This window comes from Homalodisca vitripennis, chromosome 2, assembly GCF_021130785.1.
Source record: "Homalodisca vitripennis isolate AUS2020 chromosome 2, UT_GWSS_2.1, whole genome shotgun sequence".
Lineage (NCBI taxonomy): Eukaryota > Metazoa > Arthropoda > Insecta > Hemiptera > Cicadellidae > Homalodisca > Homalodisca vitripennis.
In genome coordinates, this window is record NC_060208.1 from 60,894,146 (window position 1) to 60,916,680 (window position 22,535).

General features: G+C 36.0%; 1 protein-coding gene across 1 annotated transcript in view; it reads left to right on the forward strand.

Moving 5' to 3' along the window:
• The first annotated feature begins 5,698 nt into the window (after positions 1-5,698).
• The window catches only part of LOC124354031 (eukaryotic peptide chain release factor GTP-binding subunit ERF3A), a 39,643-nt gene continuing 22,806 nt past the window's right edge, over positions 5,699-22,535 (forward strand). The window contains exon 1 of the mRNA XM_046804183.1: positions 5,699-6,246. Within this exon, the coding sequence (XP_046660139.1) occupies positions 6,033-6,246 (214 nt within the window). The 5' untranslated portion in view covers positions 5,699-6,032. The remainder of the gene's footprint in view (positions 6,247-22,535) is intronic.

Sequence of the window (22,535 nt, forward strand, 5' to 3'; positions counted from 1 at the left end):
AGGAATGTATCGTAAAATGGACGTCCTCTAATAAATGCCACTCCTGAGACTTAACCAAACAAGTGCCCGCAATGGAACTTTGTACACAGATGCTCTGTAAGCTGAACTTTAATATACCAACGTCAAAAAGGTGGTGTCGGCCGTCAGTGGTCCTATCGTCTAAATTAAATGCACCGTTAGACGGGGCGTTCTCGTATAAAAAAAGTCGCTCCTGGAGACTAAACCAAACAAGTGCCCGCAATGAAACTTTGTACACAGATGCTCTGTAAGCTGAACTTTAATATACCAACGTCAAAAAAGGTGGTTGGTGTCGGCCGTCAGAGGTCCTATCGTCGAAATTAAATGCACCGTTAGACAGGGGCCGTTTCTCGTATAAAAGTCGCTCCTTGAGACTAAACCAAAACACGGGCCCGCAATGAAACTTTTGTACACAGATGCTCTGTAAGCTGAACTTTAATATACCAAACGTTCAAATAGGTGGTTTGTCGGCCGTCAGAGGTCCCTATCGTCAAAATTAAATGCACGGTTAGACGGGGCGTTCTCGTATAAAAGTCACTCCTGAGACTTAACCAAACAGGTGCCCGCAATGAAACTTTGTAGCACAGATGCTCTGTAAGCTGAACTTTAATATACCAACGTCAAAAAGGTGGTGTCGGCCGTCAGAGGTCCTATTGTCGAAATTAAATGCACCGTTAGACGGGGCGTTCTCGTATAAAAGTCGCTCCTGAGACTAAACCAAACAAGTGCCCGCAATGAAACTTTGTACACAGATGCTCTGTAAGCTGAACTTTAATATACCAACGTCAAATAGGTGGTGTCGGCCGTCAGAGGTCCTATCGTCAAAATTAAATGCATACGGTTTAGACGGGCGTTCTCGTATAAAAGTCACTCCTGAGACTTAACCAAACAAGTGCCCGCAATGAAACTTTGTACACAGATGCTCTGTAAGCTGAACTTTAATATACCAACGTCAAAAAGGTGGTTTGTCGGCCGTCAGAGGTCCTATCGTCTAAATTAATGCACGTTAGACGGGGCGTTCTCGTATAAAAGTCGCTCCTGAGACTAAACCAAAACAAGTGCCCGCAATGAAACTTGTACACAGATGCTCTGTAAGACTGAACTTTAATATACCAACCGTCAAAAAGGTGGTGTCGGCCGTCAGAGGTCCTATTGTCGAAATTAAAATGCACCGTTAGACGGGGCGTTTCTCGTATAAAAGTCGCTCCTGAGACTAAACCAAACAAGTGCCCGCAATGAAACTTTGTACACAGATGCTCTGTAAGCTGAACTTTAATATACCAACGTCAAATAGGTGGTTTATTGTCGGCCGTCAGAGGTCCCTATCGTCTCAAAATTAAATGCACGGTTAGACGGGCGTTCTCGTATAAAAGTCACTCCTGAGACTTAACCAAACAAAGTGCCCGCAATGGAACTTTGTACACAGATGCTCTGTAAGCTGAACTTTAATATACCAAACGTCAAAAGGTGGTGTCGGCCGTCAGAGGTCCTATCGTCTAAATTAAATTAAATGCACCGTTTAGACGGGGCGTTCTCGTATAAAAGTCGCTCCTGAGACTAAACCAAACAAGTGCCCGCAATGAAACTTTGTTACACAGATGCTCTGTATAAGCTGAACTTTAATATACCAACGTCAAATAGGTAGTGTCTGCCGTCAGAAGTCCTATCGTCAAAAATTAAATGCACGGTTAGACAGACGTTCTCGTATAAAAGTCACTCCTGAGGACTTAACCAAACAAGTGCCCGCAATGAAACTTTGTACTACAGATGCTCTGTAAGCTGAACTTTAATATACCAACGTCAAAAAGGTGGTGTCGGCCGTCAGAGGTCCTATTGTCGAAATTAAATGCACCGTTAGACGGGGCGTTCTCGTATAAAAGTCGCTCCTGAGGACTAAACCCAAACAAGTGCCCGCAATGAAACTTTGTACACAGATGCTCTGTATAAGCTGAACTTTAATATTTACCAACGTCAAATAGGTGGTGTCGGCCGTCAGAGGTCCTATCGTCAAAATTTAAATGCACGGTTTTTAGACGGGCGTTCTCGTATAAAAGTCACTCCTGAGACTTAACCAAACAAGTGCCCCGCAATGGAACTTTGTACACAGATGCTCTGTAAGCTGAACTTTAATTTACCAACGTCAAAAAAGGTGGTGTCGGCCGTCAGAGGTCTATCGTCTAAATTAAATGCACCGTTAGACGAGGGCGTTCTCGTATAAAAGTCGCTCCTGAGACTAAACCAAACAAGTGCCCGCAATGAAACTTTGTACACAGATGCTCTGTAAGCTGAACTTTAATATACCAACGTCAAATAGGTAGTGTCTGCCGTCAGAGGTCCTATCGTCAAATTAAATGCACACGGTTAGACAGACGTTCTCGTATAAAAGTCACTCCTGAGACTTAACCAAACAAGTGCCCGCAATGAAACTTTGTACACAGATGCTCTGTAAGCTGAACTTTAATATACCAACGTCAAATAGGTGGTGTCGGCCGTCAGAGGCCCCTATCGTCGAAAAATTAAATGCACGGTTAGTACGGGCGTTCTCGTATAAAAGTCACTCCTGAGACTAAACCAAACAAGTGCCCGCAATGAAAACTTTGTACACAGATGCTCTGTAGCTGAACTTTAATATACCAGCGTCAAATAGGTGGTGTCGGCCGTCAGAGGGTCCTATCGTCAAAATTAAATGCAACGGTTAGACGGGCGTTCTCGTATATAAAGTCACTCCTGAGACTTAACCAAACAAGTGCCCGCAATGAAACTTTTGTACACAGATGCTCTGTAAGCTGAACTTTAATATACCAAAGTCAAAAAGGTGGTGTCGGCCGTCAGTGGTCCTATCGTCTAAATTAAATGCACCGTTAGACGGGGCGTTCTCGTATAAAAGTCGCTCCTGAGACTAAACCAAACAAGTGCCCGCAATGAAAACTTTGTACACAGATGCTCTGTAAGCTAAACTTTAATATACAACGTCAAATAGCGTTTTTTTTGGTGGTGTCGGCCGTCAGAGGTCCTATCGTCAAAATTAAATGCACGGTTAGACGGGCGTTCTCGTATAAAAGTCACTCCTGAGACTTAACCAAACAAGTGCCCGCAATGAAACTTTGTACACAGATGCTCTGTAAGCTGAACTTTAATATACCAACGTCAAAAAGGTGGTGTCGGCCGTCAGAGGTCCTATCGTCGAAATTAAATAAACGGTTAGACGGGCGTTCTCGTATAAAGTCGCTCCTGAGACTAAAACCAAACAAGTGCCCGCAATGAAACTTTGTACACAGATGCTCTGTAAGCTGAAATTTAATATACCAATGTCAAATAGGTGGTGTCTGCCGTCAGAGGTCCTATCGTCAAAATTAAATGCACGGTTAGACAGACGTTCTCGTATAAAAGTCACTCCTGAGACTTATACCAAACAAGTGCCCGCAATGAAACTTTGTACACAGATGCTCTGTAAGCTGAACTTTAATATAACCAACGTCAAATAGGTGGTGTCGGCCGTCAGAGGTCCTATCGACGAATTAAATGCACGGTTAGACGGGGCGTTCTCGTATAAAAAGTCTACTCCTGAGACTAAACCAATATAAAAACAAGTGCCCGCAATGAAACTTTGTACTCAGATGCTCTGTAAGCTGAACTTTAATATATACCAACGTCAAAATAGGTGGTGTCGGCCGTCAGAGGTTCCCTATCGTCAAAATTAAACTTTAATATACTAACGTTCAGCTTACAGAGCATCTGTGTACAAAGTTTCATTGCGGGCACTTGTTTGGTTTAGTCTCAGGAGCGACTTTTATACGAGAACGCCCGTACTAAACCGAGCATTTAATTTTGACGATAGGAACCTCTGACGGCCGACACCACCTATTTGACGTTGGTATATTAAAGTTCAGCTTACCGAGCATCTGTGTACAAAGTTTCATTGCGGGCACTTGTTTGGTTTAGTCTCAGGAGCGACTTTTATACGAGAACGGTGCATTTAAATTTTCGACGATAGGACTCTGACGGCCGACACCACCTTTTTGACAATGGTATAATTAAAGTTCAGCTTACAGAGCATCTGTGTACAAAGTTTCATTGCGGGCACTTGTTTGGTTAAGTCTCAGGAGATGACTTTTATACGAGAACGCCCGTCTAACCGTGCATTTAATTTTGACGATAGGACCTCTGACGGCCGCCGACACCACCTATTTGACGTTGGTATATCAAAGTTCAGCCTACAGAGCATCTGTGTACAAAGTTTCATTGCGGGCACTTGTTTGGTTTAGTCTCTAGGAGCGACTTTTATACGAGAAACGCCCGTCTAACCGTGCATTTTAATTTTGACGATAGGACCTCTGACGGCCGACACCACCTATTTGACGGTTGGTATATCAAAGTTCAGCCTACAGAGCATCTGCTGTACAAAGTTTCATTGCGGGCACTTGTTTGGTTTAGTCTCAGGAGTTACTTTTATACGAGAATACGCCCGTCTAACGGTGACATTTAATTTAGACGATTAGGACCTCTGACGGCCGACACCAACTTTTTGACGTTGGTATATTAAAGTTCAGCTTTACAGAGCATCTGTGTACAAAGTTTCATTGCGGGCATTGTTTGGTTTAGTCTCTAGGGAGCGACTTTTTATACGAGAACGCCCCGTCTAACGGTGCATTTAATTTCGACGATAGGGACCTCTGACGGCCGACACCACTTTTTTGACGTTGGTATTAAAGTTCAGCTTACAGAGCATCTGTGTACCAAAGTTTTCATTGCGGGCACTTGTTTGGTTTAGTCTCAGGAGCGACTTTTATACGAGAACGCCCCGTCTAACGTAGATTGGGGTGCATTTAATTTCGACGTTTTAGGACCTCTGACGGCCCCGACACCACCTTTTTGACGTTGGTATATTAAAGTTCAGCTTACAGAGCATCTGGTGTACAAAGTTTCAATTGCGGGCACTTGTTTTGGTTTAGTCCTCAGGAGCGACTTTTATACGAGAACGCCCCGTCTATACGGTGCATTTAATTTCGACGATAGGACCTCTGACGGCCGACACCACCTTTTTGACGTTGGTATTAAAGTTCAGCTTTACAGAGCATCTGTTGTGTACAAAGTTTCTTGCGGGCACTTGTTTGGTTTAGTCTCAGGAGCTACTTTTATACGAGAACGCCCGTCTAACGGTGCATTTAATTTAGACGATAAGGACCTCTGACGGCCGACACCACCTTTTTGACGTTGGTATATTAAAGTTTAATTAAAAGTATATTAACGGGAAATTCTTTGTGGTAAGTAATAAATACGATTAAAACTGTGTAGATTTTGTGAAAGATCGTTTTTTAATAATTAGTTTTATACTATTATTTCAGATTTTGAATGTTTGTTTAGCGCCTTCAGGATTGTTGACTGCAAAATTGTTGCACGGAATACAGACGGAGGACGATAAAAGTGACGCTAACTTCACGGTGGTATAGGATTTCACAAAAAATCGAGTGGACTTTGTTATGATCAGATGTTCATTGTTCGCCTAACAGATATGTCAAAAAAGCTACTAACTACCAACTATGTTGTAAAATGTAAAGTATTTTTGGAATATATGCGTAAAATATCATTTAATAAAATTCTATTAATTTAATTAATAAAACATTTAATCGAGTCTTATACATAAATTCATAAATATAAATTACAGTACCTTTTTTGATAATACATAATCATCAAAATGGAATCACATCATTACTACGTGGATCATTAACTTTCACAAATGCCATGTACTTTTGTTAATTTCATTTAAGAATCTTCGTAACTCTTCAATTGTTGTAAAAATATTTAAATCTTCAACTTTTTACTGTTTTTAATAGTGATTATTGTTTTGTGGTTCCTAAACTTATGTGAACTTTCTTAAAAAGTTAATATCTTCCGGTGGGAGAGCAGAAACCAAACCAGAGCTAGAGTAGTAGAACACACGAGGAATCGTGTTGTGTGGAAATCTTTTCAGTGTCGTCTTAGTGCTAAATATTGACAATACAATCGAATATAAAATGGCCAATAACGTAGCACCAGATTCTTGGGAGACTCAGGCCGATGCAGCTCCTGGAGATGCCCCAGATCCGAACGATATGTCGGCAAAGTTTTCCACGTTGAATGTAAATGCAGCCGAATTTGTGCCTTCTTTTTCTTTTATTCCTTCACAGACGGATTCTAATCCTCAAGTAGAAAATGTGGAGACTTCGTCAGACACTCCTGTTACCAATGGTAAGATTATTTTAATTTCTTTCTGTTGCACAATATACACTTATAGAAGAAATTATGGTTAACATTTAGGTTAGGATTTGCAGCCATTGGGAAATTGGGCCAGGTCAGCCCATGTTATGTGTGGCCCAATTACTGGATTGGCTCAACTTAAAAGTTTAAAATTATATTTAGCCCAGATTATGTTAGGATTTTGAATTTGATATTTATATGCATTGCTGTTTTATTATCCGAGTTTGTCAATTTCAATCTAAATTTCTACTCTAGGCCTAATCTGGTTTTAGGAATGTTACTAGATACCAGTATGTTAATTTTTACTTAACCGTTTGAACTCGAATTAGAATTTTATCATTGTCCTCTCAGCTCGCAGGGCCACTAGGCTTATGGATTGCTATAGATATTCTAGTTGAAAGCTCAGAGGGTTATAACCATTTGTCCTTAAGCCGATCCGGGCCACTCATAATAAAAATAGTGCATGTGGTGGAGTCAAACTTCAAAATATGGAAACGAGTTTTTATTCGACAAATGCAAATATAACTACCTGCAGAATAGGTAAATTTGTAATTAAAATTACATATCACTTGGTACATTTAAATCTGTCATTTAAAGAGCCCAGGGTCAAATAGCCTACTGTCATTTAAATTCAAGACAACTTACATACTAAAATACAAGCGCTGAGTAGTGAAGCTCAGGTAGCTGAGCTGAAAGGACAACTACCTTAATTCCACCTGAGTTGAGTGAGAGGTTGTATGGGCCACACTACAAGCTGTATAGTGAGTACTAATGTAGAGAAAAGGAACATTTAGTGTGAGTACTGTAAACATGAAATAAGAAAATTAAAGCAGTTGGCTTGGGTGGGCCATTCTAGACAGTTATCCCTCAGGTAGGTCAGTTATCCCTCAGGTAGGTCAGTTGGCCCTCGGGTAGGTCAGACAGTTAAGTTAGGTGTGTTTTCATTAGTGTATAATATTATATATATATATAAAACAACCCACTTAAATTATAAACAATACTTTTAGGTAGGCACGTTGGTCCATATGTTCCCGACAGACAGTTAGTTAGATTAGATGAGTTTTTATTAATTTATTTTTAAAAACTACCAACGTACCCTTTCATGTTGTTTAACCAAATATCCCTTCTCCTATGTTGTTAATCTCCCATTCAGAACACGATTCCCTTCCAGTTCTCTACTTTACTGATTTTAGCTCCTTAAAGTTTTCTTCTTAAGCATGTAAAATAGTTATTGCTCAATTTTTGGTGTCTTTTACTGACACAAGTTTTTAGAATCATACAGAAAAAGTTTTTTTTAGTTTATTTTTTAAATTTGTTAACCTATATATTGTCCACTAAGTCATTTTCACTATCTATGTCCATGTCAACATCACAGTAACAAAGTCAATCGTCTGTTTGTGCATCGGATTTGTCCATGTTACAATTAACACTAGAAATAAAGCCATAAAATACTCCAGGATAGGTGAAATGCAGCAACACACGGTAACTGTCTGCACTGTGCAACTACAGCAAAATCACCAAGGTGTAGACACTCATGACTGAGAACAATGGAAATGCTGACATCAAGTAGAAGTCTCCAGAACTATTTGCACTATGTGCTTGCTTCTCCCGCAACATTATGACAGACAACAGAGTCAAACACGAACAGTATAACGAAGCGTAATGTTACGTCAGTAGCACATGTTTACACAATTGCTATGAACATAATGTTACTTCAAAATCTGCGGAGGGCTTAAATGGATAATTGGGATGAATTTCGGTTATTATTATCAAAATGTTAGTATTAGTACTTTTCAATAATGCTGTCACACAAAAATTTGAGGTAGCTAATAAAAGCTTACAGTTAGGAATAATTTATTGGTGGTTCTAGATTGCTTTAGTGGGAGTCTCTTTTAATTCTACATTTACCTTTTTAGTCAATGATAATATATTTTATGAAGACATTCATATATGTTTTTTATGATTTTAGAGTTTTTTATTCAGGCATTTGAACATTCAAAAAGTATTTTGAATTTATATGTAATTCTGACTAAACTAGAAGCTGCTTGAATTGTTCTGGATCTGTGTACAGATGTATACATAACTTCAAAATCATGTTTACCTAGTAAATTAAACATGATACCATGTTAGATTTTGACAATTTTTTTTCTTGGATACAAAATTTTTTTAATGAACGTTATGTAAATACATTCTTTTTAAAGTAATTTTAAGGTTTTATTTAACAGGATTACATTTCAGAGGTTTTCTCTTCAGTGAATTGTTTAATAAATTATGGGAAGCAAATTTTAAGTGTAAAATTCATAAAATGTAAATAGCTGACACTTTCGGTGCTTCAGTTACGAGTAGATATTTACTGTAGCACATCACCGTAAAACAATCTAAAACCACTTTATTAGTTTCTGGCCTGGACGAGGGGTGAATCGTCATTTCTTGGTGGTAGAGGATACCAAAATAAGAAAGAGAAAGGGATTATATGATAATCAACATCCACATGGAAAATGTACAAAAAATATTTACTGTTTTTATAAAAACAGATTTGCGATAAAGACGGTTTCTAATAAAAATAGCTGACAGAGAGTTTTAAAAACATAACTTCAGTAATATTTATAAATCTTGCGCGTTGTTTTTAATGGAATGTTTGGAACTAAACATATTAAGAAAAATTACTAGTAGGGTATAAACTTTAATATATATATATATATATATATATATATATATATATATATATATATATATATATATATAAGTGTATATATTTTAAATTTTCATGTAAAGAAGTTACAATGATAACAATGTTATTCATACTCTAGTAAATTAGAAAAAGTAAGAGATTTAAAAGTAAGGTAAAATAATTGATGTAATTTTTTATGTAAAGAAAGCAAATTATTTTATTTATAAATTTTTATTCACAACCAAAACAGTATAATTAATATTAATATTTTAATTATTAATACAATAGTATTAATTAACCATATTAATACAATTTTATTAAAATCGAAAATGTTTTGGTGAATACATGATGTCAGCCTGAGCAAGCATCTTGACTGATGAAAATAAGCAATGCAAGTTGCCAGCTGTTGCTTTGTGAACAAACTAATGTGATACAGTGTGCATGTTCTATTAGAGAAGTCTGACACTAACAACACAATAGACATAAAATTGCGCAATTACAGCGAAAATTAGTGCTTTTGTAATTATTTTATTACTGACAATAAAATGGCTGAAAGATGACCCATTGAAGGAGATTAACGGATAAAACCTTAGTTAAAGCCGGTGGATCAACCGTTAGTTCTCCAAGGGTGAAGTGGGAGAATCGTTCTACTGATTGTGTTTGAGGGTAATTTACGAGTTTTTCAATAACTTTTTCTGTTTTTCATAATTTTTTAACGTGGTTTCTACCTCATTGGTGTAGGTTTTTCCTCTGTTATTTATGTTTTGTTCACCATTGTGCAGTTGCTTAGGACATCTCAGAGTTGATTTATTTTGTTTATTTCCTGATTGGTTAAATTTTTATGGATAGTTCATACCAAAAGGAAAGCGCTGTTTTTTCTCTTTTGTGATTCTACTGGCTAGTGAGTGATACCTTTCTGGATATTCAATGTATAAGTTTTTGTCATGATTGCACAGAAAAGACTTTTATTTCATAATGGAAATTTAAATTAATTGTGTGCTTATCATAATTTTAGTATCATATTAAGATTCTACAAGGTTTTGGATGATTATTAAGCTGCTATGAAAATATAGTCATGTTAATAGCTCAAGTGATTTTTATTAAGTTTTTTCCAACATAAAGCACATTGTACAGTTAAAAGTGCTAACCAGGTTAAATCTGTACAAAAAGTTAAAAGTTTAAACAAACAATAATTATGGTCATGTATAAATATAATAAAAACAATATATTTTTATCCATATTCCAATTTTGTAATCTGTACACAATGCTAAACATATATAGTATGAAACAAAGGAAAGTTTTTCCATATTTTGGTATTATTCATTTTAAAACAACAAAGTTATTTCTAATGGAATACAATTACAATTTGCAACATATAGATAAATTACTTCTCCATACATACTACTCATATACATATATGTATATATATAAATATATATATATATTTATATATATATATATATATATATATATATATATATAAGTATATAATTTCAATAAACAATTTGTGATTCAATGTTTATTGAAATTAAATTCGGCTATTGCCATTTATACAACTTTAATTAATGGAAATAAAATTTGTTTGACAGGTATTTGGTCTTCCGATCATATGTTAGTTTGGTTATTTAAACGCATATGTGATAGATATGGCCAAATACAAAATAATTGAATCGTAAAAAGTAAGGACTCTATGGTGTAATGGTAGCACATTCACCCGGCAAGTGAGAGATCCGGGTTTGAGTAGTAATTATTTATGTGTACATATGTATATATTTATTAATTTTCAATTACTTGGAATTGCCAAAAATAATGAATGAAAACTAACATAGTCCGTGCGGTACACTGTCCCTTTAATAAATAGCAAAGGAAGTTCAATCAAATTCTCCTAATGAACAATAACTACACTGTGGGACAAGCTTTTAAATTGTTTTAACTGTGTAATATTTTATTTAAAATTAAATATTTCTACATTTCTCTTATCTGTAGCTGATTTCTCACATGATTGCTTCAAATCTATCCTGAAACATCTTGCTTACTTTATTAATATTGCTAATCTTATCATGAGTCTAAAATAATGTCTTCCTTATCAGCTCAGAAGTGAACTTTCAACCCCTTTGTGATCATTGCCTGCCTCAGTCTGTGTGTCTATCCATTACTGCAGGTCATTCCCAGCTTACCAACAGAAAATGCCTCTGTCACCAACAGATTGTGCCAGAGCCGTTGCTCTACTAGTTGATAGTGGCTTAACATTGCGAGAAGTAGAAAACATCACAGGGTTCCCTAGATCCAGCATAAGCAGAGCTGTGATTCGCTTTAGATTAACAGGAAGTTATGAAAGGAGGCAGGGATCAGGCCGTAACAGAACAACAAGTGCCAGAAATGATCGTTTTTATGTGTCAGTAAGTTTGCGAAATCGGTTCTGAACTTCTGTTGAAGTTCGTAATGAGCTTATGAGAGCCCGTGGAGTGAATGTTTCCACACGAACAATTAGAAGAAGGTTACAGGAGGTGGGACTTGGAGCTTATCACCCAGCTACAGGTCCTAGGCTGCTCCCACGCCACTGAAGAGCTCATTTGGAGTTTGCTCGAACTCATGTAAATTGGACCGCAGAGCAGTGGAGCCCAGTGCTGTGGACCGATGAGTCTCGGTTCTTCCTGAGATCACCAGACGGTCGTGAAAGAGTGTGGAGACGGGCTGGAGAGAGGTTTGCTCAATGTGCAATATCGCCAAGAGACAGTTTTGATGGTGGGTCCATAATGGTTTGGGGAGGAATTTCAAGAGAGGCTCACACTGAGCTTGTAATTGGTAATAGAGGAACATTAAATGCTGAAAGGTATGTGGAAGAGGTTCTGTCAGAACATGTAGTGGTTTTTGCGGGATTTGTGGGTTCTAGATTCATGCTGATGCAAGATAATGTTCGTCCACACACCGCAAGGGTAGTGCAAAATTACTTACGTGAAGTTGGAATCGAAGTAATGGAATGGCCCGCACACAGCCCGGATCTTAATCCATTAGAACACATCTGGGATGTCATGGGAAGAGCAATTAGAAATCGTCGAGGTGAGTTACACTCTTTGCAACAGCTTGGCCAGGCCCTGCAGGAGTGGAATAACTTGGACCAGGAGGTTATACGGGGCTTGATTGACAGCATCGGTCACAGACTACAGGCAGTCATCAGAGCCCGAGGTGGGAACACAAGATACTAAAACGCCTTTGGACTACTCCAAGTTCAAGAAAAAAATCATTCTAACCATTTAATTTCTTTCTCCTTTTTTTGAATTTTAAGTTTTTTTAGGAATTAACTTGTAATTACGAATAAATCTTTGTACATTGGTCTTCGTTTGTTGCAGAAATATCTAAAGAACACTTTTCAATTTGGTTTTTGGTTTTACATCAATTATAACATTAAAAGATTGAGAAATATTGAGTGTCCCACTTTTTTTGTCCCGCAGTATATTTCAATAAATGTAAACTTATTTAAATTAATGCTGTAAATTTAAATGTCTTGTAAAACACATAATATCAATATTTAATTTTATAAAAAACAACAAAACCAAACATTTGAAAAAAGTTCAAATTTTTGTGGTTAAAATAATTAGGGCCAAATTACTTGAACATTATTAGCTCACAACAATTAAACCAGAAAATTTTAAATGAAATTTAACAAATAATTATTGTGTGACAAAATTGCAAGTTTTTGGTATGGACCAATTTTCAAGGTTTGGAAGTTATACTGACTATTTATAGACAGATAACAAATAGTTATCTACAGTTTCTAGACTACCTGAGATAATATTGTCAACCTTTAATAAAGTCTGGTTTAAAGTACTAATTATTGTGCTTTGAAAAATTAAGAATGTTTAAATAATAAACATTTAAAAGGCAAATTTCATCTAAATCAGACCATCCACAATGTCTTTTTCAATGTTTCAATAGCATTTTGTCAAAAATAATAATTAAGCCTTATTTTACAGGTTTTGCAAAAAAGATTCAGTTTATGCCATTTTGTAAAGCTTCAATTTACCTTCTGATTAAAAGTGCATATATATTAAAACCACATACCACTGACTGACTCATCACATAATTTACAAAATTATGGAATGTATGAACTTGGAACTTTGTACACATGTTTGTCTCATTTCTTACGTACTCTCTATGAAACGTTCCTGAAAATTTTGTTGGCTAACCGAACATTTGTAAAAATCTCATTAAACTTCTAAAGGCATTTTATTCCATTCAGAATGGTTAAAACATTAAAATCCCAAGCCTATTAGAACCCTGCTTGAGTCCTATAGTTATGGTAAAGACAAGGTTTTTTTTTCAGGGTTTCAGTACTAATTACGAGAACTTGTGGTAAACCTCAAAGTATCGGATCTGGTGTACATTTTTGAATATGTTGTTACTCATACCTCAGAAGTATAATACAATTTCCAGCTGTAGTAATGAAAGTATGTATTTTCATTGTTTAGTTTTTCTGTGGCGGCTGCTAAGCCTAGACGAGTTTTATGAACTCAAGCAATTTTTTTGTTATAAATGGACAGGATGGCCACCCAACCGAGAAACCGGGAACTTAACGGACCGGGAATACGCCGGGAATCTTCCTGAGAACCGGGAAAATGGGGCGGATAAGCGGCCGGCATCGTGTGGTACCGCCCTGCCACTCACGTCTGTCGTGGCTAGTGCCGAGTAGTGTTTCCCATATGTACAACACAAACGTTAAAGTATTAGGGTAAAAACATAGTGGAGTGGCGAGGCTAGAGTGTAGCAGAGAAGGCCGCTGAGAGGGTTGAAAAGAATACATGTAGTTAGATGCGCTGAATCATAGTGGAGCGGAGAGGGGCGCTGGTTCAAGTCTCGACACGCTAGCCTCTCCTCTCAGATATTGATACCCGATTTCTTTGCTCGAGGGTTCAGTCGAGCCTTGTTGGTCAAATCGACAATAAGTGCAGCTGCTATGGATACTGAAACATTTATTTTATCAGTGCGTGAACGCAGTGCTGTCTGGGACCAACAACAATCCAGCCACCCTAATAGATTCATTCTCGATCGTATGTGGAAGGAAATAGGCCAAGAAAACAACTGTACAGGTACGAGAAATTCATTTATTAGAACACAAACAAAACATTAAAATTATTGCTCATTATCTTTCTTAAATTTGATGGGGTTTTCCTGGAAATATGCCTTGAATGTATCACGTAAAAGCATTGCTGCAGTTAGGTGTCGGCCCCTTCGTCTTGGCACAGGTTCGGTATCGCCTCGAGTCTTTTCACCAGGTATTACCTCGCTCAAATGTCTTTCAAATCCTTCTCTGTCAATTATTGTATTTTGAAGAACACAAACAGCTTTAACTATGTGATCGGCAGTCTCGTGTTTAGCTTCAATACTCTTTGCGAGTATTCTCCATCTTGAATACAATATTCCGAATGTACACTCAATTGTTTTTCTCGCCCTTGAGTGCCGAAAGTTGTATGCAGTTTTTTCCATCGTTAGGTTGTCAGCTGGGTAAGGTGTTAATAATCGATGGGACAGAGGATGAGCTTCATCGCCTAGAAAAACCATAGATGTTTTGACGTATGTCCCTGGTAAATAACGGAGGAATATTTCATCTGGAATATTTAGCTGATTATTTTTAATTTTTTAATACATATCTGAAGCTGCTAGTGTTGCTCCATCGTTCTGTTTACCGAATCCTCCAACATCGATCATAGAAAGTCTGTACTGAGCGTCACAAACACCTTGTAAAGCTATTGAATAAAACTTTTTGTAGTTGTAGAACATCGTTCCAGAATGTGGAGGGGAAATAATTCTAACGTGTTTGACATCTATGCATCCAATACAATTTGAAAAATTCTAAATATTGTAGAACTCTTGGCTGATGCGAAGAAACGTATCTGACGTACACTTTGCTTAACATTGGAAATATGCCTGGTGGTGAGTCTAGTGTTCATATGTGGAGTGGCAATCCAAACTAATTATTTGTTTGTCTTTTTAAAACTTCATTGTCAATTAATTGCAGTTAATAAATTGATTCGTTTTGATCTGTATTTTATTTAACTATAATTACTGTACCTACCAACATGAATGGTCTAATAAATATGCAATTATTCTATTCTCAATAACTTCCTAATATTAACGATTAGTATCAATTACCAGACATGTGTTAACCAGTACCCTTACACAGAATACGATTATACACATAAAGGTGAAAAGTATTTTAATTTATTTCAATTTTAATACTGTAAATCAATATTTTATTACTTTAACGTATTTCATTTAAATATATATATATATATATATATATATATACACGTATATATATTTTAAATATTACGTTTACTTTAATGTGGAGTTGTATCGTTAAGATTTTGGAAAAAACACCCTGATTAGCAAATGCATAATAAATTTGCATAATAAAACTTACCTGAGTGTAATAAGTAGCTTCTCGTCACATTCAATCGGCTGCTTTACAAAATTTGTATATTTGACCTCCATATGAGGAGAAATTAAGTTCAATATATATTCAAAGGTACTGTAATCCATTCTGGTGTACTGGAAAAATCTATCTGGATATTTCTTCAACTGGGGAAACTGATGTTGGTACTCTCCAAATTCCTTACACTGCCTATTTACAGGGTGCACTGCACAACTTCTATTACCTAAAACAATCATTTTCAGTGCACTATTCTCATACAACACAAAATCGTCATCACTGTCTGAAGACATATTGAAAAGTGAACAACTGAAGCCTCTTGATTCACCGCGTTGATCGCCGCCGTACTATGTGCATGTGAAGCACCGCTAGCATCGGGGGTCAAAACCCTTTCAGCTACCTTCTCCGCTACACCCCAGCCTCGCCGCTCCACTATGTTTTTACCCTTAGTCGCCGCTCGATCCAGCGCTCACCGCCCTCCGCTTACCGCTCGTATCGCGGCCGAGGCCTTGGTTTGTCTATGAACGAGTGCTCCTCACCTACGTTCCGATTGGTTTTCATATTACATAGGTTAAAACAAAGAAAGTGATGTTATATTATGATATCATAGTCACATCCAAAACTCGACTGAACTGCGTTTACACTGGCAAAAAATTGCACTTTTGTACCCGACTGTAAAAATCGCGTCTACAGGGCGTAAGAGCTCTCGCGAGCGCTGCCGCAACCAGTGTCGGACAGTTGGGTGTTTGCAAGAACTGGAGATCAGTGTCGGATATTAAAATTTCAATTATACACATTGCCGAGACATCATAACCGTATTGACTCTCGGAACAACCAGCGATACAACTGTAGCAAGTACTTACGACAGTTCTCGTGAGTAAGATTCCTTATCTTGTTCACATTACGCGACAGTAGTTGTACAAATTCTCTTGCAGTTTTACTTGCCCATGTAAACGTAGCTTATGTTATCGCCAGGCCACCCTCGCACACGTGACGATCGGTTGGACGATTCGACCTGTTCAAACCAAATAGTTCAACGTGTATAGGGAATCTTATGCCATGTTCTTTCGTAGTCCATGGTTATAATATAACGAACACGTTGTGACGAATACAGTCTGTCGAGCGTTTATTTAATTTGTATTTGTGTTGTCGTCAAGGGGTGATTCTATTTTTGCATTGTCGTAAAGGCTAACGCAAAATGTTTAGGAGCCAGTAATTGATAACATTAATTGTGCTCGTATTATGGGTGCAACTGTAGAAGGTACTGTTTTCTACTGTTGTCTATGTACTTATCTACAGATCGCGCATTAACCGCACCGCGGTAACTTCCGTACCACATAACTTTCTTATGCATTCTTCGAGCCACGGTTCTTTCGCGGGACTCTAACCAGGGGTACCGCCAACGATGAGACTCTAAACAGGACTAACGTCAGCGATGAGAATCTGGAAAAACGTCATTATACATGAATTTAGGTCTTCGGGGAACATGCGTGGATATGCGTCAATTTTTATGTCCTTGTAATTTTTACTAGGGATCGATCGTTTCCGATACTCGATACCGCGGCTCTTTTCACTCGATTCTGATACCAACAGAAGTGCTTAAATACGCTTAAAAAATCACGATTCACAATATCCTACTGATATGGGGAAGCTGAATCTCGAATCCAGAAATAATTCTATTCGCGGACGATTACTAATCGTTAGTACGCAAATTACCGATTGCTAAAACGTTTTTGTTTTTTTTTTCGTAAGAAAAATGTAGATTATTTAACCAAATTAACAAACTGTTATGTAACGCCTATAGTTTAAAAACAATATTTTAGCTATAATTAGTATTTTTACGCATCTTCGAGAGTCTGCTCCGCCTATTCGTGGACAAAAACCATCTGCAGTATGTAAATTACCAAATGGTATAACGTGTTTTTTTAAGTTATTTGTGTATAAAAACTATTTAGAAACATTTAGTAACAAAATACAGTGATTTATAATTAATATTTAAATTGATGTTTTTATTTCTATGCCTATATTTGTTAAGGCCATCATGTCTGCTGGTTCTATTCGCGAACGCTAGCTGCTCAGCGGGAAACAGGCGATCGCTAATTTTTGTTTTATCTATATGTCGTATTTTGTGTTGTACGTAAATAGATTCTCTATAAATGTAAATGCATACATACATTTTTACGTACTAGGAATATATTCTGGAAGCTCATTTTATAGTCTATCTTTGATATTATTTAAAAGGAGAAGGTAGCGGTTATGACTTGTAATTTTAAATATATTTATGTCCCTGAGTCTACAAATTACTTTTAAGGAGCGTGGTATTCTTGGCTTACCCTCCCCCAAAGGATACATTAATTAAATAGAGTTCAGATTAAAGTATTTGATGAAGTATCAGATGGACTGACCTTGTGTATCGGCGAAATCATTGTCACGTGCCGCAAGTTCGTCCACCGCAAACCTCTGACCCGCAGTGTTGGACTGCAGTTTGCCCCACGGTAGCGCTTTGTTGGTATTTGTATGTTACCTTTGTTCTTTCCGTGTTGGATACATGTATTTTCCAAGCATCACAGAAAGAAAAGCTGTTAGGTATGCACGATGTAATGTCGACACATCGAAAGACACAAAGATAAAAAGTGAGGAGCTTAAAATTGGCGATAGCGATAAATCGTCACCGATTTTCTCGCATTTCACTAGCGAAGAGCATTTACTATTGTAGAGCACCACATTTCTTGTAAATACATCTGGTTAGTCTAAACCGTCACCGTTGCGCTCCGTGTAAAGGTTAAGCATAGTATTACAGTTCTTTATTTTGCTTGAAAATAGTCTAGAGAATCGGAAATTGTTTTGACCGGGAAAACTGTGAAAAAACCGGGAATTTGAAAAGAGTTTTTGAGTGGCTACCCTGATGGATCAATGAATTTGTTTAAAATTTTGAGTAAAAAATTAAATAAAGTGTATCAAAGTGTGGGAAATGGTAACAAATGCCTATGGTGAGTTTGCTATGAATAAAACAAGTGTTTACAAGTGGTATAAAAGCTTCAAAGATGACCATGAAGACATTGAAGATGAAAAAACGCTCCAGAAACTCCAGAACATACACCACGATGAAAACATGAAAAAAGTTGAAGAAAAAGTTATAGACAATAGGTGGTGAAACATGGGTAATGGATTTGGCATCAAAACTAAGGCTCAATCATCCCAGTGGAGGCATTGTGGATCGCCAAGACCGCAAAAGGCTCTACAAGTGCAATTGAAGGTTATGCTCATCATTTTTTTCGAATTTAATGGCATAGTGTATCTGGAATTCTTCTACAAGGTCAAACAGTCAATTAGGAGTACTACCTGCAAGTTCAACACCCTTTGAGTGAAACAATCCAGAAAAAAACACCATAAAACAATTCACAGCTTTCCCCAACTTCTCAATGCACCCTCTTACACTTCATCGCTTGTTCGTGAATTTTGGGCTAAAATCATTACTGTAATGATGCCCCAGCCTCCATATTTTCCAGTTATGGCCCCGTGAGACTTTATTTTATTTTTTTTATGCCCTTGTTCTACAATCATAGATGACATTAAATGTGCATCACTGAAAGAGCTTAAGGTTATCCCAAAGATTGAGTTTGGGTTATCCCCAAGTGTTTTGAGGACCGGAAGAAGCACTGGTGGTACAAGTGCTTAACATCTAATAGTAACTATTTTGAAGGTGACAACATTAATGTAGATAAGTAAATAAATATTTTTTCCAAAAATGAAAAATTCCATTTCTTTTTGATCATACCTTGTATACACCATATCTACTACTTTTCCGCATAAAGTATTTGTATTTGTGTATTTGTATCTAAATGTGAAGTATGATATAATTTTCTGTATGTAAACGTTGGAAAAAAGGATGCTGGCAGTTTTTGTGTAAATTGCCAACATCCAGAAATCAGGTATTTGCAGTGAAAGGGTTATAAATTGCAGAATTAATTCAAATTGTTAGGTTGAAATGTGTGTGTTTAATAAAAAGATATTATTTACCAAAAATGTTTTTTAGTAGAAATTTAAAAAAAGTGGAAACCCTTAACTTGATTGTTAATCACTTATTTTTCAAATTGCTATTGCCATCTTTGAACTTAACACAGCTTCCATACTCATTGGTTGAGAGTTTCTCTCAAGTTTATTTTGTAAAAAGCCTAACAGGTAGGAAATAGTCTACTTTTTGGAACAGTGATTATTGAGTGGTGAATCCTTTCTTGTTCTTATTTAGCATCTGATGATCCTTTATATATATATATATATATATATATATATATATATATATATATATATATATATATATATATATATATGAAGCCTGAGAAATAAATGTTTAAAAAGAGTATGATAGATACTTAAACAGTTTCAGAATTGTAATTAATTGCCTATAATTTTTTTTAGTAACAAGCCCTTTACAAGCCCTTTATTGTTTGTTATGTAGGAGTCTATTTGTAAAATCCATTTATTTAAATTTAAAACAAATTTACAAATTACTTTTTTCTCTTGTGATGGCACAGATTCATAAAAAAGTTTATCATAAAGTATTCTTTTACAATCTAAAATTAGTGATGAGTTTTGAATTACTCCAAGGCCCATTTTTATTACAGTATAGAACAGTTGTAATTGGATCAGTTTCACTGGCATTTAAATTGTTTGGAGTTTTGCTTCTAGGTAGTGATAGTTGAAGAAATGACTAGTATTTTCATCTTAGTAATAATTGTATAAGTTATCCTTGTAGATCTCTCTATATGGAGGTCAGTCATGGCAAATAATACATAGAATTTGCCCTCAAATTAAGCAGAAGTCTAAAGGTCAGCTCAATGAATCACCATGAAGTTCAATGAAAGATTACAAAACAAACATGCAGATCGTGTCTATCATGGAATCTCAGGCCTTTCTGTATTGACATAACTGTCAATCTTTGCGTGGCATACACACTTTTGCTCTTTCCTCTCTATTATCATTTGACTGCAGTATTCAAGGAAAAATGAGAATTTAAGACTATTATCATGTGTGTTTATGATTTCTTGAAACCATATAACGTAATTTTTAAACGTAAACATTTCATCACATATTTTGAATATTATATTCTGATGCATTATTTATATATTGTTCAGCAGTGTAATATTTTTAGTTCCACGATACTTTTGTGAGACTAAAACTAGGATTGACACCTACTATGAAAACGTAAGAGAGCTTGTATTTGGCCAACAGGAAAAGTGTGTGGATTATACATGAATTTTTTTTGGGATGGGTTGATTACAATACTAGACACCAAGGCTCTTTTCACTTGATTCTGATATCAATAGAAGTTCTTAAATAATACTGAAAAGTCACAATTTCCTAATATTACGACTATTGATGTGTAGAAGCGGAATCTCAAATCCAAATAAATTTATTCGGGGAAGACAGCTGATAAGCAATGTGCAAATTATTAATTTATACATGTTTTTGTTGTATTTTATGCATGAAAAATATAGATAAATAACATAATCAACAAATTACTGTAGTTTAGTTTTACAAATAATATTTTTACAATGTATTTTCTGTATTTATTTTGGCACACATCTTGAGTTTGCTGCGTCTATTCACGCAACAACTGATCGGAAGTTGGCAAATTATTGATTGCTAAAACATTGTTTTTTAGTTATTTGTATAATAAAAACTGTAACAAAATAATGTTTTTTCAAATAACATTGGTTTGTATTTTCTATTTCTATGTTCGTCAACTCCAGCATGTCTGCTGGTTCTATGCGCTGACATAACATCATTTTACCTTTACATCATATTTCGTGTAGTTGTACACAAATAGTAATAAATCTCAATAATCATAATTTTAGACATGTTATTTTCTTATTGTGATTAAATGTGTTTAATTCTTTTCAAATATAATTATGTATTTTTATTATTTAAGTAAAATAAATATATGCCCATACATATTTAAGTAAAATAAATATATGCCCATACATATTTAAGTAAAATAAATATATGCCCATACGTATTTAAGTAAATAAATATATTCTGGAACCCCATTCCAAAAAGGCATCATTCCTTTTATATTTCAAAGTAGAAGGTAGAGAGAGGACTTACTTGTAGTATTAAAAATATATACGTCTACCTCTACCCCAGCAAATTCCTTTGAAGTAGTATCTATGTAATCTTAGGCTTATTTCTCCCAAAAAAGGATAAATAAAGTTTAAAATTAAGTTCAGATGAAAGATATTTGTTTCATTGAACCGACCTTGTATACTAGCAAATGTGTGGTCTCGTACCGAAATGTATGACTGCAGTCTGCCCCATGGTAGTGGAGTAATTTTTTCTGAATTGGATTCATATATTTTCCAAAAACCACAGAAAGGAAAATGATTAGGCATATACAACGTTATGTTGAAACATTGAAAGATATAGAGATGGGAACAATGGAGCTTAATATGGGTGGTGCGAATAATCATAATCGAATTTCTGACATATGCTGTTTGCGACTAATTTCGCCAAGCCATGCAGCTTCGTGGCAAATATAGCTGGTGATGAAAAATCTTCACCGTGTCACTCTGATAGTGTTAGATACAATACTACAGTTGTTTATATTTGGTTTGAAAATGGATTAGAGTTGTGGACATTCTCGGCAAAGAAAACCCAGGAATTAAAAAAAAAGTTGTGTGGTCACATTGATAAGGCACTTGTAACTGTCTGTAACTTGAGAAATGCTATGTTAAAAAACTAACTTAATTATAATAAATCCAAAACGAAGTTTATATGTTACTGGTAAGTAGGTCAGTTAAGTATTCTCCACCAACGGCTTATGTTCAGGACCGATCTGTTTGGCATTCAACAAATGGCTCTTAGGCACAACCAAGTAGTGATGAGGAGCTGCAGGTTTTATATCAGGGAACACCACCAGCTCGTCATCCTATAATAAAAAGAAGTTTCTTGCAGTACGATTCTGAAGCCTCCAAGAAGTCCTGAATTAAAATCACTGCATATATTATTTTTGAGCTGTCATTGGTCTGTATTATGTCACAGAAGACACACGTAGTTTGAGAATTACTCATCATTTTGTTTTTAAATTACTGTGGACAACTTATTTCAATATTAATTGCAAATTTGACAGATAGTGTGAAACAAAATATTTAAATACACTTGTAGACTATATGATTAGAG